Raw genomic sequence first — 18,259 nt, forward strand, 5'->3', positions numbered from 1 at the left:
CGAGATGGCCCTTGCATGTAGTAGGTGTTCAGTGCAAACATCGCCTCAACAACTTTATAAAAGATGAAACTTGTGTAGGAGTGAGTTTAAAGTCAATCCATAGAAAAGGAATGGCGATACAAATCTCGGACGGCACAGAGAAACAAATTCTACTAAGTCAGAGGTAAATAAGTTGACCTATAGGACAGGTGGGTCCCTTCTGCTCTGACATTCTCAGATCTTCTGATGTAACATGTAGCAAAAGAATGATGCTCTCTTAGTCATGAAAGAAATACGAACAATGAGCTTAAAGGAAGAGTGAAACCCATGGAAAAAAGTAAGTAAAGGAATCAAGGCGTGGCATTCCATCAAGGAATACGATACCTATACTCGATATTGTTTTCCACCTTGAAACAGTTATTGTATATTAGTGAAAATGCTACTCGAATTTTACTTTAATAGGGCAGTATCCTCTTAAGATGTGCTGGTTAAACAGAGATGTAGAATCCCGCAGAAACTTCCTTCAACGTTCCTTCCACCCACCACCTCCATCCCGCACTGAAGATCCATCATATCCTTCGCTGGGCCTCTTCTCTGTCATTTACGTGGTTCTGTCACCGGGATGGTTCCATACTGAAACGTATCCCCTTCAGGGTGTGCTGACCAGCCACAGTACAGCACCTGGAGGGTGCAGCCTGAGTCGTCTTCAGCGCATGGAGTAGGCACTCAAGGGTTTATTGAATGGACAGATGGATGGATGGATGGACGGACAGACGGAGGGACTGACAGATGGATAAATGTACAAGATGGACAACTGCTAAAAGCTTGAGCTACAAAATGAAGGAGCTGAACTGAATGTTCTGGTAAGGTCCCTCCCCGTCCTAACATTCTGTGCAGGTATTCCAGGCAGATATCGATCGTGTCAACACACGGTAGGATTAGAGGGTTTCTTGTGACCGTGCCATTGAAAACATGGGCTGCTCCCCAAGAAGCCCTCACATGCCCCAGAATGTATGCCAACATGGACATCTACGGTTTATGGTCTCCTTTCTTTCTGAAATCAAAAAGAGAACACAGTCCAGCAGTTTAAAGGAAAAACATGGAGTCATATTACCACTGTACCAAGAGGCCTCAGTGACCGTCTGGTCCAACAGCAGGTCTGATCAATGTCACCCAGAAAGGTCAAGTGATCCGATCTAGGTTGCATGGCCAAGGCCGGGCTGAGGCAAGACCCAGGCCTCCAGCTCCCTGGGCAAAGCTCTTTCAACCCCTCCAGGCTGCCCTTTGAACTCTCCCATGGTAATTAAGTCAAAAGTTCAAGATTTATGTGAGCTGTGGACGCTGATGACTGCCAACTGTATTTTTATTGATGCAAAAATAAAAAAACACAGCCTGTTTCAGCTCCTAGATTAAGTCTCACAAACTCCCTAAAGCCCCACTAAGGCCTCTGTCTTAAGTCTATAATTAGGGCCTTTAAAAATATCACTAATCAGGACATTTGAATGCTTTGACCCTGACCGGGGTGGGGGTGGGAGGAGGTCTCTGAGCGCCAACCCCGTCCTCCAGGAGACTGGGGTTCATCTGTTTTCAGTTTTGAATAAACTCGAAGAAAACAAATACAACAAAATACAGAGACATAAGTGAGCGTGTGGTTATGGGGTCGGCGGGCTTTATTGGAGAATCTCATTAAAAACAACAACTTGCTGACCAGTGACACATTTGATAAGAAACACATTAGAACTCGCCAGGGAAGTGACCCTCCTTTGAAATGCCTGAGTCTACTGGGAGACCAGCTGCCTCATGGGAGTCCTAGGATCTGCCTTCAGAAGAAAACCCTCCACTTACTGGCTGTGCTGGATGACCACAGGGGAGGCCAAGAAAGAGATAATTCAACCCAACCTTCCGAAACAGAACACCATCCCTGGTTTTTGTGATAAAACACCCAAACCAATTTAGGGTGAGGTTTTCATTATGAAAGAATGTCAAAAAATTCAGGAAGGCTGTGTGCTCTGGGTATTATTATTATTATTATTACTATTATTTTCAATTCCTGGAAACTGCAACACAACATTTACCAACTTAGATATAATCTCTACCAAGTAAAAAACTCAGAGCAAAGGTGACGGTGAACTGTTAATTATCAGCAGGTTAAGCACGAAAGGAGTATGGAATCTCAGGCCAAGTTCCTTCATTTTCCCCGGCTAATTCCAAAAACACTGCCTTTCTCCCTGACACAGAATATGAGTACCTGCGGGTCTCAACAGGAATGAAACCAAAATAGGAAACTGCCTTGTCAGGGCGCCTGGGTGGCTCAGTGGGTTAAAGCCTCTGCCTTCGGTTCAGGTCATGATCTCAGGGTCCTGGGTTCGAGTCCCCCATCTGGCTCTCTGCTCAGTGGGGAGCCTGCTTCTCCCCCACCTGCCTCTCTACCTACTTGTGATCTCTGTCTGTCAAATAAATAAATAAAGTCTTTAAAAAAGAAAGAAAGAACATTGCCTTGTGTCTCTCTGCACTCAAGAGAAAAAAACCACTCCAGGAGCAAAAATCTTGATCGAGATGCCTCGCTATCACTTCTCTCTAGTTCAGCAGTTAACCTGAACTTTGTCAATCCTGATCTTCCCGAGAACTAAGTCTCTAGCTCTTCAGAAACATTAATCACTTAAACACCCGCTTGAGGTAATAAAAATCACTCGAGGAAAAAAAATGGACATGCACGTCTACTTATTAGCTGCCAGATAACCCATTAAGATACCTGCACCTAGGGGAGGCAAGGACTAATTAAGTTATGCTTTCCCTGCTGAAGTAGAAACTCTGAACCTTTCAAAACCCTCAACCTGGATCCATTTCAAAAATCAGCATTTGAAATTACAACTTTCAGAGCGAGAAAATCTGTTTCACTACAGGGCATACGTAAGCAGCGTTATTTCCTGGCAGCCAAGCTTGTAATGACATCACAGGATTGCTCCGCTCGGGGAAACGTCTAGGGATGGTAAAGTGTGAGGTCATCAGCTAGTCAGCTGCTAAAATATGACCTGAGAATGCCCTTCCCATCTGTGATGGAAGGACTTGACTTAAAAGGCAAGAGAAAAGTCAGGTCAACCAGATCAGCCCATTGCAGGGATTTTCAAAGCGTGGGCAACAGGATGCGAATAAATGCTGGATTTTAAAAAGGGTCGTATGGTCAGTGAGTTTGGAAAACCCTGGGAAAAGCCAAAATTAAACAGATGTTTTATCACTGAATGCTGCAGAGTTTGTATTGTGCTTACGGATGGACACTGTACGTCTCTGAGAAAGGGTCATAGGAGGAGGTATTTTTCAAATTCATTTCAAAATCCAACTCCTTCTTGGCACAGAATTATTCTGGACTAGGGTTCCAAAGGGATATACTTTGGGAAACACCAGCTTGTCCTCTTAAGGCACAGACCAGACCTGAGTATTACCACTTGTAACCCATAAAAGACGTATGTGAGGACTGTAATTTCACAAACTATTCCCTGAACATCCAGGCGAGTCCTTGCCTCCCAAAGTGGTCTAGCAGGAAAGGCGGGTCTGAGACACGATGCGATACCGCCCATGATGCCAGAAAACAGGACACATGAACTTTCAAGATCGAGCCACTCAGTCTGCTTGTGTAAGCAAGGAAATCTCTATAGGGAAGCCCACTTTTGAGCTGAGCTGGGTCTTGTACGATGCTGTGAGAGTTAAGGTCAACCTAAATATTGCAAAATATCCCTATAAAAAAATCAGACCTACTTGCATGGCCAAAATTCAACAATCCTGCCTTAATTTTGAGCTTATCTTTGCCACTGTCCCTGACTACCATGCTTTTTGTACTCCATACAAAAGTTAAGAACTCCACCAGGCAGATAAGCTCGCCTTCTTACAGCTAACCACCCAAATTAGATAAACAAAATCTAGCATACCAGCAGAGGGAATGACCTGCAATATATTTTTCAAGCCATCGACTGCAGAACAACTACCAACCCCAAAAATGGGAGAGGAAAAAAAATCTCTGAGACAAGCCCAGAAATGTGACTGCCAGCCCAAGGTCCCTGGAACATCATTTGTTAACTTCACTGAAGAGGAACTTTCAAACACACCCCAGTGGCATTTCCAGACAATCAAAAGGCACCAGAGGAATCAGTTTGGACACACGGGTGTTTTCCAGGTGGCTGAAAATGCATGGAATTCGGTGCTTCGACAATTTTCCCTATTAATCAGGTCAGGCATTTGACACTGGAGGTGGCAAAAAATTGTTTTAATGGCAACATCCCCTTCCCCGCCTTGCCAATTACCTTGGCCATGGCATTCCTCTGTCCACACAAGCCACAGCTGCTTAATCTCCGCTGCCCCAGGCTGCGCCTGTGAATCAGACCAGCCTAATCACACTAACAGATGGCAGAGGCCAAGTAGCCAGCTAAGAACTGCTATCACTTTAAATCGCATCTAATGTTTCACAGGCACCAAACACAGGCAGCTCCCGACAGCACTATCTCCCTGGTACAGCTAACACCGGCCCTTAATCACTGCACAGCACCCATCGCGGGGCAGACTTGGTGTCATTCGAGAGCTAATTACAAAGAAGCCTGGTCCCAGGGTGAAGGCATGGCGTCCCTTCAGTGCGTTCCACTCCCTGGCCCGTCTGCACAGGCACCGGGCAGTTGGGACTAGTGTTCAAGAGGAAAGCCTGGAGCTCTGAGGCAGGTAATCCTTCCCAATCGTCAGAAAGAGGGTCGGTTCAGTCGGTCTACTTGTTACGTAACCTATACCTTGCTGTTACATTGTACCGCGTCCCAAGGATTGCAGGTAACCTGCCATCAGACTTGGTTCAGCGGGACAGTGCAGCGGGCAATCATGCTAACATAACCCAGCTGCCGCCGGGGCCAATATCCCAAGAGTGGGCCCCACTTGGGGCTATAAACAACACCGCCTCCCCTTCATCACCCTGGGGACTGGGAGAGGGGCACTGTGACTCGACATGCAACTGACCTACAAGTAAATGGCAGTTTTGCCTTTTGCTCGCTGAATCGTTAACTTCCAATCAATAACACAGGAATAATACCTTTCTCTACCTTGTGGGATGCGGTGGGGGCGGAGGGGGGGATGCTCAGCACAGAGTCTGCCCAAAGCAGGACCTCCAAAGCAGGGTCTTTTGTATCCTCCCCTGTAGAGCCAAAGAACTAATAACAGGGAATGAGCAATGTCTTCTGATGCACCAGAGTTTTATTATTAAATGGTAATGATAACTTTGTTAAAGGGTTGGTACAAATCACAGCAGAAGACAGTTTCACTCACCCACTGTTTTATAAACAAGAGCTCTAACGGCAAACTCCTGCTCAAGGCACATCGACATGTAAGAATCCCTAAGTCAGAGCTTATCATTCTTCACGGGACAGGAGAATCACTCCAGGAGTTTCTAATTCAGTGCGTCTGGGGTGGGGCCTTGCCATTTTCATTTCTGGTAAGTTGTTAGAGATGACGCTGATGTTAGTGGTCCAGGCCCTAAGCCTTTTTCCAAAACAGGGAAAACTACAGACCAAAATATTTTCCTTTTTGCCTAAGCTGCTAGGAGACTCAGGGACAAGTGCAATTCCCCACTCAACACATTCTTCCGGGTCCCTGACAGTTTCAATTTTCTCATCTTCCCTGAAACAGCCCTGGGCCTCTTTTAATAAGTGTCGTATTATTTAGGACTTGTTTTAAATTTATGAAACTGACGAAAATCCTTTTGGAAAAATGTAGAATGTAACACCCGAGGGAAGAATGCCGGGGACCCGTCTAAAATCACTCTGGGAACACGCAAGCCGTGTTATCGGAAAGACAACAAAGGCTCTATTTTACCTCTTTCTTGAACAAACGCACACACTCTTCTGAGCGCTGTACAAATACAAACTCAAATACAAACAAAACCCTCATTAACCCCAATGGACACTGGGTCTATTCCCGTTTTACAGTTGAAGAAACTGAGGCACAGAGGTAAATTACTTGCCCGAGGGACAGAGGTAGAGAGGCCACGTGCTTCTACACCAAGGCCACCCACGTGTCACTCTAGCGTTAACTGCCTTCACAAAGCACGGCACGTGCCGGTCCCCTTCTCTATCAGTCTGCAGAGTAAGGCACACGACTCCCCTTACTTCCGCTCGGCACGCAGTAATGTTTAAAAAGGCCCTGGTTTCCCAACCTCAGCCCTACGGACATCCTGGACCAGATCCCTCTTGGTCACGGGCGGTCCAGGACACTGCAGAAGCCCCCTGGCTTCCATCCACTGGATGCACTGGCATCCCTCCTCCCCCTGTTGGGACAACCAAACACTGCCCAATGTCCCCGGGGAGGGGAGGAGGAGGAGAAGCCCCCCAGCGGAGAACCCCCGAGTGAAGCCCCGCACGGTCCCAGGACACCAGAAGATGGTATTCGGTTCTACTCGGGTGATGTCCCCAAATGGTGAGAAACCAAAGAGAAAAAGAAACTCAAGGAAAGGAAAATCGTGACGGCTTTCCAGAGAGAGCGGCTTTCTGACACAGTAAGAAAGGACAAACGGTAGAGAAGGGTGTACAGGAGCAACGGTTTATTCTCAGAATTCGAAAGTCGGGAGAGCAGACACAGCAGAGGAAAGGCGAGGCTGCAGGACAGACACGGCATCCGGAAGAACGGACGAGATGACAGGTTAGAGTCCGGACTTCCCACCAGGCTCTGCTCACTCCGGAACCTTCTGAGGCGGCCACTACTTACTCTTGTTGTTACTGTTCTCACTGACAAAATCCTCGGAGCCGTCTGTGTCGTCCTCGTCATCTCCAGACGAGATGGCATCTGTATTCAAAAGAATATAGCCATGGTTGTGTTTGTGTGAAGCAAAAGGCTGTCATCACGTACAACTCGGTCCTTCTAGAGAGGGCCTTCCTCAACCCGGGAGCCCACGCAAGAGTCCGAGACCGTGCTTAGCGAAGATGGTTTTAATGGCTTAAATGTTCTCTCCGTGATGACAGCTGATCTGCATTATGATTCGCAAAGCTTTCTGCTTTCACGTTAATTAAACATGCTGTCAAGCTGGATATATATCGAAGCTAGATTTTTAAGCTTCAAACAGCATTCAGGTCCCCAACAGATTGACTGATTGTGTTGTGATGCGTCCAAAGAGTCTTCCCAACACCACCTTTCAGTTCTCAGGATCCCCTTCAAGAAGGGAACCTGGATTTAGCCCCTAGCTCAACTCAGCCCCTGTGCGGCCTTCCACCCATCCACTGACTTCTCAAAGCAAACCTTTAAACTCGGCCACACAGGGGGTCCATGCGGTTCCCCTTAACTGCATGGAGGAAAAATCAAGAAGGAGAGAAACTCACATTTCAATAAAAGGAATCAGAAATCTTCCCCCATCAAATTTCAATCTTGGGTTCTACATGCCAAGGATGCCAGTCGCATGGCAGGGGTGGGGGGTGGGGTAGGCGGGGAATGGGAGTTGAAGATGCGTTTTTACTTATACAAGAGCGGACTGTCTTAAAAGGGAAATGTTACTTTGCACACGAGAATCCCGTCATTTTTAACGACCAGCCTCTGTGGTCGAGCTGGTCCCGTGGAAGCACTTCAGAAACAGATCAACAGCAAACTATAAAGTTCTGTGCGTGGCATCCAATTAGCGGCTCCCGCTATGACTTCGCTCATCCAATACGATTTGACCCACAAACAGCTACAAAGGAGAGAGAGCGGAGGGCCCGCGGGCCAACTCACCTGTGACATTCACCATGAAGTAGACAGCCTCGCTGTCTACCGGCCTAGCCGCCGTGCATGCATAGAGGCCGGAGTCTCTAGGCGTGGCACCTTTTATCTGCAAGTATTCCCCAGTAAGCACTGTCCTATTGTTGGGCCCCAAGTGTACCCCATCCTTAGTCCAACTGATCGTGGCGGCATCTCTCAACGGACAGCGCAACTCTAGCGACTCCCCGGGCGCGGCCACGTAAACTTCAGGTTGGGAGATTTGGTATTTGGTTGGCGGCTCTGCAGAAAGGTAGGAGAGAGAAGACGGAGACAGATGGGAAGGAGGAAAAGGAGAGAACGTCCAACAAAGGTCAGTGGCGGCCCGTTTATTCCCAGGAGAGGCCGTTGTTGGTTTGCAAATGGCCGGGGCAGGCATTCACCTCTGCCCACGCCTGGGAACCCAGGAGACAGCCTCGTGCACAGGGCAGACTGAGGGTCCGAGACGGGGACCACAGGAAGCGCCCAGCAGAAGCGGCCCTGCTGGGTCTGTGCGAGCTGGACGGCTGTAAACACACACCCGAAACCCAGCATGGAACGATATTGTACAAGAAAACTTTTCAGTCGATTGCCAATCCCAAGTCTGCCTGCAACTGTCACACCTGGTAATTCTATTCCTGTGGCATTTTTTCATTCGTAGGGATGTGTGTTTTATCATTTTTTTTTCATTCAGGGCAACGGCACAGCTGTGTGTCTATACCTACACACACATACACAAGTACACACACACTCACACACACACACACACACACACCCCGTATTTATTTTTGCTAGACTCTGTTGTCACAAAGCCGAGCTTCTTACAATGAAATAGCCTCAAACTCAAGGGAGACAAGGGAGTCCTTCTACAAAACTCTCAGGCTCAGATTGCTTTGCTGGTCTGGAGACCTAACTCTGTGCTGGATAAGCTGGAACACGCTGTTTTTCTTCACACCGAAAAGATCAAAATGCCCCCCGACGTCCGAGAGGCGGTCTCCATATCGCACTCAAATCGATCTGGAAACAAACCTACTGAGCATTGCGCACCCGAGCCTCGGACACTGCAGACCCGTCCCTCCCCACCCGCCAGCTCCCCCGACACATCCTGGGTTCCAGCCCCCTCAGGCCTCTAACTTTATGTCCCTTTAGGGGTCCTTCCTCCCTCCCCTCCCCATTTACCCAATTCATGCTTCAAGGCCCAAATCATCCTGTCCCCCAGGCCTGGGGTGACATGGATCTCCCCTCCTTGTTCACCTGCCTGCTTCGCCCAATTCTTGGGAAGCACCACGGATGCCATGGCCGCGTCCTGTCTTCTGGGGAGACAGCGAGGTCTAGATGGAGGGCTCAGGTCCTGCCTGAGGGTCCCGCCCTGCCTCCAGGCATACACATGGAAGGGGCCCGTGCTGACCAGGACTGCCGGCACCAGATGTGCAGGGCAAGAGGGGACGGTACAACTGCGCAAGGAGAGGGGAGATGGAGCCACAGGCCGGAGCTGCTGGCTGGGACCCACGAGGACCCATGAATGGGCTTTCATCCCTCACAATGGGAACTGTGAATGGTACCCAGAGTCCCAGGCCCAGGAACCCAAACCTCCCAGCTCTGGGATGGCTCCAAATCTGGGCATCACGAGGCAGCTGTTTTGCCCTTCTGAGCAAAGTCGGGACCAAACTCCCATGTAACAAGGGAATAAAGTTGCTTCGTGCCTTAGTTCCATTGTTGAAGGAAGAGGGAAGACCGCGTGCCTCTGCTTCTAGAAATTCTCCACAGCACCTCCATCAACAGCCAACATGGGAGGCCCAGGGCTCCCCAAAGGGGCACCTCCAAAAGCACACATGCCGAGACGGGCCCAGACGCCGAAGAGGATGTGGACATAAAGGGACAGCCGCAACAAAATAAAAGAAAATAAAAGTCAGGTTTACCATGGACAAACCTAGCCGGCAACAAGGGCAGAAAACCCCAACTCGCAGGCACATTACATTTCCCAAGTAAATCTGTTTTCCTCATTCAACACCTGCTGAACACGTACCACGGGCCACACTTTAGCCTGGATGCTTGGGAAGCAAGGGGGCACAAGGAAATCCTTTGCAACATGGGTGGGACCTTAATTACAGCGGAGGCGACCGACAATAAAGAGAAAATCGGCCAAAAATATAAAGTACGGGAGGTGGTCTCAAGGGCCAGGAAGCCCAAGCCAGCAAGACAGCAGCACCAGCACAGACGGGGGGGAGGACTGGTCCCAGAGCGGGAGCTGGCAGACTGCGGCCCCCAGGCCAAAGCCAGCCATCGCCCGTTATTGTAAACAGAGCTTTGCTGGCTCGCAGCCACGCTCGTTCCTGAAGTATTGTCTGGGGCCGCAGTTGTTACAATGGCAGAGCGGACGAGTCCCAACAGATGCCCTCCGTCCTGCAAAGCCTTGCCCTTTACAAAAAGTTTGCCAAGCCCCGTTGAATGGGCTGTTCGAGGAAGGCTTCCCTAGGGAGTGAAGGGCAAAGTGGCTTTTGAAAAATGCCGCTAGGAACGTAGCTGGGAGGTCCTCAGGCCACACTTCCTGAGGCTGGTCAAGTCCTAATGCAACTGAACTGCAGGACAAAGAGAGAGACCTTGAACTCTGAAGCCTGGGCAGAAAAGGGAAAGGAGGGAAAATGTGGGCAAGAGGAGAGGGGAGAAGAGGAGAAAAACTATTTTGGTTTGGCCAAACCAAAATTTGACTCTGCCCCACTTGCAGCAGCCTGGAGCCCCTCAGGGCCCACAGTGTCCCAAAGGACGGCTGGCCCACCCCTTCCACAGCTGGTCAGAGCAAGGATCAGATGCTCTTTGGTTCCCTATAACCGACCAATAATTACTGAAAAGCACCCGCAACGTTAGAGTGAATTTACACAGGATCAGCCTGGGTCATGAAATGATCAGTATCTGTGAGGCCCACATGGCCTCATGCGCACATCACTAAGCATATTCCTCTGAGTCAGAGCTGGTCATCCAGAGACGACGGACGAGGGGAGCTGGACCCAAACCACGATGTTCCCCTCTCTCTTCAGGAGAGATGGGACCCATGCAGCCAGCCTGCCTCTACCCTGCCCCTCAGGTCAGAATGATGTCCCTAATACAGGCAGGCAGGGAGATGCATGCACACTGCTTTAAAAAAAAAGGAAAAAAAAGGTAAGCAAGATACTTGCATTTATGATACAGAAAAATCTCTCCCCTGACCAAGGTAGAGCCAGGATTTCCCTGTTTTTAAAGGAAAGCATTTTCACTGAGAATCCTTTGCCTCACCTGAAATATGGAAACCACTAAGGCTCACCAAAACCACAGGGGCATGGACCATGTGACCAAAGACACAAGTATCCTTCCGGTCGTAGAAGGGACAGGGCACAGGAGGCCTCAAGGGCAGGGACCGTGTCCTGTTTGGGGCTGGACACACAGGGGCTGCTTGATAAATGGGGACCATCCTGCACGAGAAGAGGATGGAGCCCTGAGGCCCAAGTCCACTCCATTCCTGCTTATCTCCGCATCCCCGGCCCCTCATCCACTGACGAGCGAGAAGGCCCAGACAACACAGTGTCCCCTGGGAGGGCCCAGGGAGCCGACCAGCAGGAGCCTCATCCTCCCATCTGTAACCCGCTGGGCCCCTGACAGGCACTGCTGCTGCCTCCCTTCCGCTCCTGCCAGAGGAGGCTCAGACAAAACCCGGACTGGCGGATCTCCGCAGGACACAGGACGGTTTTACAGACGGGCTCCCATCTCCACAGAAGAGGACTTACACTAAAAGTGGTTTTTCTTTCCATTGAAACCAGGTCACAACTGTCACCCAGTGTCCCAGTTAGGTGATAAGCTCCAAGATAGTAAAATAACTCCCCCAAAGATATCAATAATGATGTCCATCCATCAGATGAAGCCACCTCACTGACCGTGAGTCTGACCGTGACTACCGCGTGGGACATTCAGAAAGCACGTGCTCCTCCCTCACCGGAGCCATCCGTTCACACAAAGCTCACCCGGGCTGGGTGAGGCCCAGCAAGACCGGGGTGCACGCCAGAAGGACTGAGATGGGGGGTGAGCAGGGGAGAGAAGGGATGCCGTACCGGCCCACTGCTCCCGGGAGCAACCCTGCCCACCTGTGGGTTCGGGCATCGGACACCTCGGGACAAGGTGCCAAGGACATGGGTGCTTTGTCTGGAACCCCAACAGCTGGCTCCATGGGGGCCACTCCGTCCCCACCCATCCCCAAGAGGCCAATCCGGGCTGGTTTCTCTTCTGTGTCTGAATCCTACAGGTGGCTTTCTTGCCCATGCCAGGCAAAAACGCTCCCCGAGTGCTCTGCCCACACCTGCACAGGTATCTCTCTCACCCCAGTCCTCGGACACCAGCGACGACGCGGCGGTGATGCTCCAGCAGCCTCTCTGAGGTCGGTCCACTTCCACGGACACAGCCAGGGCCGTCCCCGGACTCCAACCGTGGCTCGGTCCACTCTCTAACACATGACCGTCCACACAGGGCGAAGTATTCCGCGGGGGAGATTTAAACAATACCTTTTATAGTCATATTAACATTTCCTGGATTTGGGGGTTTGTTTTGTTTTGTTTTTCGGGTGCCACAGCTTACTTTTGACCTTTCTTGTGCAGAGCAGGGGCTGACATCCCCGTGGAACGCACAGTCCAACGCTGCTCCTCATCTGATCCCGCCAAATCACAACGGGGGTAGGCTCCAGAAGCCACTGTGCTGCACACCAAATACTCTTTCAGGGATGTCCCCAGACAGACACAGAATGTCCCCGCCTGTCTTTCATAATGTAAGTTCACAAAGAAGTGAGGAAGCGAGCAGACACACACACTAGCGTTGGGCACTGTCGCTGTGACCTAAAACCGCTAAGCAGGTAGGCGGGCGAGGTGACGTCCGAGGAGGGCTCTCCGTGCTGCTTTCTATGACCCGCCCGCACACAGTGGGCACGTGAATTTCAACTTTCTCCCCAGAAGTTCCAAACCCTGAGAAGTGCCAGCGGCAGGAGGTCTCACTGCTTCTCTATAAAGTGACCACTGGGAGGTTAGGAACTGGAAGAGCGGGCACGCCCGCAGCGGGGTTCCCCGAATGCCGTCTGTGCGATCCCCGCCGTGGGCCACCCCCCACTGCCCTCAGGAAGGCCTCGCGTCCTCACCCCTGGGGAGCAGAGGGGCCTCATCGGGGCAGAGAAGGAAACTGAGGCAGGGGTCATGAACCGTCCGAGTGACACTGCACTGATGTCACTGGCCGCCGACCAGTGTTGACCTCTGGGTAAACAAGCCGAGGAAAGCAAATCCTGGCTGACTGTGCCCAGCGGCCTGGGGAGGGCTGGGGAGGGCGGGGGCACATCCCGCTAAAGTCAGCAAAGGGCCATGACTTACACGCCTTCACCGCGCCTGTTCCTGGTGCCTCGCCAGTGTCACCAGCAGGACCGCCTGGGGACAACCGAAGCGGGGCGGGCGTTTGGAACAGTAAGCTATTTCAGGTAACGCTGTATGTTGCCAAACCAGCCATAGCAGCAATTCAGACTGTCACTTTTTATAACGTTTGCCTATAAACTCTCCCGTGTGGTTTTTGAAATGGCGCCCAAGTGCAAACAGAGAACAGATGGGAAGCCCGCGTCTCGCCCCGTCCAATCGCTTGCGGAGCGCGGACGACAGATTTAAACTGTTCCGGGCGAACAAAGCGGCTTATGCCAGCAGGACGACGACGTCACACGGCACAGAGTCAGCCTCTGCTGGGGTTTCCTCGGGACGGTGGCTTTTCACGAGCCGAGGTGATCACGGCTAAGAAACAGGAACCCCGGCTTCGAGGATGCGGTGGGGTGGCCCCCGGAAGGCAGCCCCCCACGCTCCTCCCTCTCAGATACCCAGGGGCACCCAAGCCCCAAACATATTCCTCCAGAAAGGGTTTTAAAAAGGTAGAAAGAGCAAGAACTGGGGAAACAGATCCCCCACTCTCGACCCCCGGGTGTGGACCTGGAGCGGAGGCCCGGCGGGCGGCAGGGTGTGGGGACAAACCCGCGCCCCTCGGCACAGCTCGGGGCTCCCACGGGAACTGTCGCACCAGCCCCGGGGGCAGGAGTAGTAAAACAGCCTGGGTTTCCTGGTGCCCTCCCAGATACGGCACCGCCCCATACAAGAGAAATAAACATCACCGCCGTGCGGCTGCCAGCGTCGGGACAGAAGCAGCCACAGAACGAAGCTGCAAATGTCACTGCAGCGTCACAGTGCAGGCCACACATGGAAGTAAGTGGAGGCTGATCCTGTCCGTTCTGGTAAGCCTCCACTCGCCCTCCTGGTCTTGGAGACGGCCTGAAGCCGCCACACCGTGGTCTGGGTACGAAGTTTTAACTGGCCGGTACCCAATTTTCTGTCCACGGGAATGGACTACTAAGCCCCCTCATCTCACACAGGACTGACTCCTGAAGCATTTTCACAAGCAGGACTGGAGGGAGTCAGGACAGTGGAGACCTGGGCATCATGGCCCACTTTCCTACAGAGGCTGATGGCACCAGATCGGCCCGCCTGGCACCGACACTCACCACCGGGAAGACATAAAGGCACCAGGGTCCCACCCCCCAGTGACATCAGAAACGACGGCCCCCATGGGCCCTACTACGCGAGCTCTGCAGACACACAGCCGGTGAAGGCGGCGGTGGCGGCAGACCTGGCTGTTTGGGCTGAGCCATCCTCCAAGCTTCCCCTCTACAAGATCAGACTTGCAGAAGACGAAAAGCCTGACATCAAACGGAGACCTTATAAGGCATGGGTACTACTTGTTCTTTAAGAGGCAGGAGGGAGAGGCAAATAGGCTGCACAGCACAAAGACGAAAGCTCCCTCCCTCGAGAAATGCTGCCAGCAGGAAAACGGGGGACACACAGAAGTCAAAGCTACGGAACGCAGATACGTAACCAGGCTGAAAGGCTGCAGATTTCTCTTTCTGACCAGAGAGGGTCGGAAAGAGAAATCTTTGTTGGGGTGTCTTATAGACACACGTCAACGCTTAAAACTCCCCTTGTCGGTTCCACAGGGCCCATAACAACGGCTAATAGCTACCTCTGCCACAGTAGCTCGCCTGTTCCAGAAATTCTGGACTGGCTCACATGCTTCATGATCGGATGGGATAATGGCATATGGTCCCAATATGGTAACCATTAAAAATTATATATTTAGGCACACCCCTCATATAATTTCGGTCTATCGCTGAGAACCATGGTGAACAGCTTTCCAAGTTTGAAAAGAAATGATGCTGTTGCCCCTGAGAAAATCAAACTGGAGAAACCGCCAAGTGCCAAGGAAGGCCCATCTGAGGGGTCATTACTATCCCCCAAGATTTGGACCGAACGTGGAAATATTCGCTCCCTGTCTTACTGTATCTCCTCCTCCTTTTGATCCTGACGTTCCGGGATATTAACCATCACGTTCTCCAAAAGGGAGGGGGACACCAAAAGGAGGGTTTTTACTCCCTGGTCACGACACCTGCATCAAACCCTCACGCTCAGGACAGCAGAATTTCCACCGGACCCCCAGGACACAGGCACCAAACAGGCCCCTCTGCCTCAACTCCCTGGGAGCTCTGCTTGAGTGAGAACCTCCAAACTCAGCCCCCTCTGCTCAAAAAGCATATCCCAAGCAAGCCATTAAATTATCCGAAGCAGAAACCAGCCCCACAAGTTCTGTCGCAGTAGCCCACAGCCCCGGTCTAGTATACAACGAGGAGTCCATTCTCTTGGCCGCCAGAGCCCCCTGCCTTCTTGAAACACATTTGCCAGACACAAGAGGAAGGGGCACTTCTCAAGATCTTCAGGGCTTCCTTAGACATACTGCTGGTGTCCCTGCCGGCTGACCCAGACTCCTGGGAACTGTCTCCCCACGGGAAGGCTTCGCACTCACTGTATTAGGAAGGGAACTGGGGGCCGGGGCACAGAGCTTCACCAGGAGGTAAAGGAAGGAATCCTCGGGATTTGCCGGACCTTTATCGACACAATCTTTAAGATCAGGAGTGGCCTTGCAGGGGCATCGCCTCTAAAATCAACACATCATCTGGTTCTGAAAACCCCACCAGCCCCCAAAATGTTTTCAGCACCTCCCAGTCCTGACTATGGCACAGCCCTCTTCCTCGTATAAAGGGGTGAAGCCACCTTCCTAATCAGATGCTCCTTGGACTCCCACAGCTGGTCCCCAAGGCCCTTCCTGGTGCCCTGGCATTCAGGCTCTGATCCCATCTCGGTCCCCGCCCCAGTGACTCTTCGGAAAAGGACACGCTGGAGACGCGAACTCGCTGAGAACAGACCCAAGTCCCAGTCTGCCACTTAAAACCTGTGCGCCCGGAAACAAACCTCTCAGCTCTTGTCATCACTTCCTGTCTCTTCTCCTGCAAACCAGGAACAGAATAAAACGGAGAGCGGGCGGAAAGCATCCAGCTCAGGCCGGCCCTCCGCAGAAACACGAATGGATGCGCCAGTAGGAAGGCAGACCTTCCAGCCGAAACTCGGCTCCTCGGCGGCAGCGGACAAAGCACAAGAGAAAGGAAAGCCACCTAACCCGGTGTTCTCCGCATGGAAGGCTGGGGACGTAACGCAGCAGAGGGGAGCCTCCTACTACATTCCGGGCGCCCTAACACGTGGTTTAGTGTTATTTGTCTATAGTGGCATTCTTTTTTTCTTTTTTTAAGATTTTATTTATTTATATGATAGAGATCACAAGCAGGCAGAGAGACAGGCGGGGTGGGGGGGTAGGCTCCCCCCTGAGCAGAGAGCCCAATGCGGGGCTCGATCCCAGGACCCTGGGATCATGACCTGAGCCAAAGGCAGAGGCTTTAACCCACTGAGCCACCCAGGCGCCCCTACAGGGTCATTCTGTTTTCTGCTCGTGCGCATGTGTGAGTCCCTAAACGCAGAGCCCCGTGGTGTTCCTGGCTTCCTGGGACCTCTTCCTCCTTCCACACACCCCGTGTCTGCGAACAGGTGCCAAATCCCACCCCGGCTCCGGGGCTCCCTGCCCTGCTCTGTTCCCCTCCATCTCGGCAGCTCTTCCCACCCGCTCCAGGTCAACGCCGCTCAACTCCCTGCTCTCGGGCTCCCATTTCCAGCTGCCCTGCTACAGACGTGCCACCCAAAACCAGCACGTGCCCTTCCTTGCTGAATAGAATCACCCCGCAACGTGACTCAGCTCCAAGTCCGCCCTGAAGCCCGGCTTCTCCCTCCTGCCTCCCATCCGATGGGGCCCCGCACCTGCACCGCGGCCAATTCCCTCTGAAACGGCTCTGAAAAGAGCAAGGGCAAGACCTCACGGGCAGGTTCACGGCAAGCCTTTTCTCAAGAAGACCTCTACGAGGGCCCCAACCCACCGCCACAGCCCGCCCTATGATTATCCACCACAGACCACCAGAGCAAGCTTCTGAAAAGCAAATCTGACCCTGACTTTAAAAAAAAAAAAAAAAAGCAAAGACCACTCCCCACTCTGACAGGGAAAACCCCAGAGAACAACACCCACATTAAGGCCTTGGTTGTTCCTGGCCCCAGAACGCTTTCCACCTTCTTCCTCACACCCGAGACTTGTCTGTTCTCATGGGCACTCATTCTGCTACCTGGAAACCCTGTTCCACTGCTCTGCCTGGCAAACTCCTACTCAGGCTTCAAAGCCCAGCTCAGATATCATCTCTGTGGAAATTCCTGATTCCCATCAACACAGCCCACACTGCTCTCATCTCCAAGGCACTACAGCCTCTGTCTGTGCACCTAGTACGTACACAGCCGGCTACAGTCCACTCCCTCACCCACCCGCCCTCTCCCACAGACCTTCCTTAAGAGGGGATCAGCACGGCACTTCTCAGACTTTATTTTGCATAAAGACCACCTGGACAGTTTATTAAAACACAGCTCCTCAGGGAGTGGGGTCTGAGAATCTGAATTTCCCACAAGCTCCCAGATCATGGTCATGCTGCTGGTCCAGAGCCCATACTGGAAGAACTTCAGCACCAGTGTCCAAGGGTAAGAGTCTGAGACCCGGTTTTGCTGTGATGAACCCACACTGACGTGGGCAGCCCCATCCCATTGTGGAGCCTGAGTCCTGGTTTATAGAACAGGAAAAACACCTCCAGGCTAGCCTGCTGCTGATCAAGGTCACCATGAGGACAAACCAGGACGCTGCCTAGGAAGGCCTTTGTAAGCCCTGAAGTGGGGGGCACACCTGAGAAAAAGCGCCCCTTACCGCAGCTCCAGCCAGGACGGACCTGGGCTCCTACCTGTGGGCTGTAGCTTGATCCTACCTGAGCAGCAGATTTTCTTTTTCCCCAACCACATGGGAACCTTGATTTGCATTCCTCTGACTTTAAGACAGGGTTTTCTTACAAAGGCGCAGATCTGTCACATTGCATCTGTGTAAGTTACCTAAGTGGGGATCTCTGGAATGTTTGTAAATGGAACTAAACGTCCTGAGAGTGTTGTTACCAACACCGATGACACCTGTTTGATGACTTCAGTGAGGGAAGAGGCCTGTGGCTTATTAAGATAGCATCTACTGTTCATCCATCCCACAAATCAGGGGTCCCTGATAT

The 18,259-nt window shown here is 51.8% G+C and overlaps 1 protein-coding gene across 16 annotated transcripts in view; it reads right to left on the reverse strand.

Moving 5' to 3' along the window:
- FGFR2 (fibroblast growth factor receptor 2) overlaps positions 1-18,259 on the reverse strand; it is a 102,834-nt gene that overhangs the window by 67,282 nt on the left and 17,293 nt on the right. For 7 of the 16 annotated variants that reach the window (XM_032314042.1, XM_032314041.1, XM_032314039.1 and 4 more), the window contains exons 3-4: positions 7,702-7,968; positions 6,709-6,786 (exon numbers count right to left, since the gene is read on the reverse strand). The exons of 3 other annotated variants lie outside the window; for them this stretch is intronic. In XM_032314042.1, coding sequence (XP_032169933.1) covers positions 6,709-6,786; positions 7,702-7,968 — 345 coding nt within the window. The remainder of the gene's footprint in view (positions 1-6,708; positions 6,787-7,701; positions 7,969-18,259) is intronic. 6 more of the 16 variants (XM_032314052.1, XM_032314051.1, XM_032314047.1 and 3 more) reach the window with 1 other exon arrangement.

The sequence above is a fragment of the Mustela erminea genome, chromosome 14 (genome assembly GCF_009829155.1).
Source record: "Mustela erminea isolate mMusErm1 chromosome 14, mMusErm1.Pri, whole genome shotgun sequence".
NCBI classification, from domain to species: domain Eukaryota; kingdom Metazoa; phylum Chordata; class Mammalia; order Carnivora; family Mustelidae; genus Mustela; species Mustela erminea.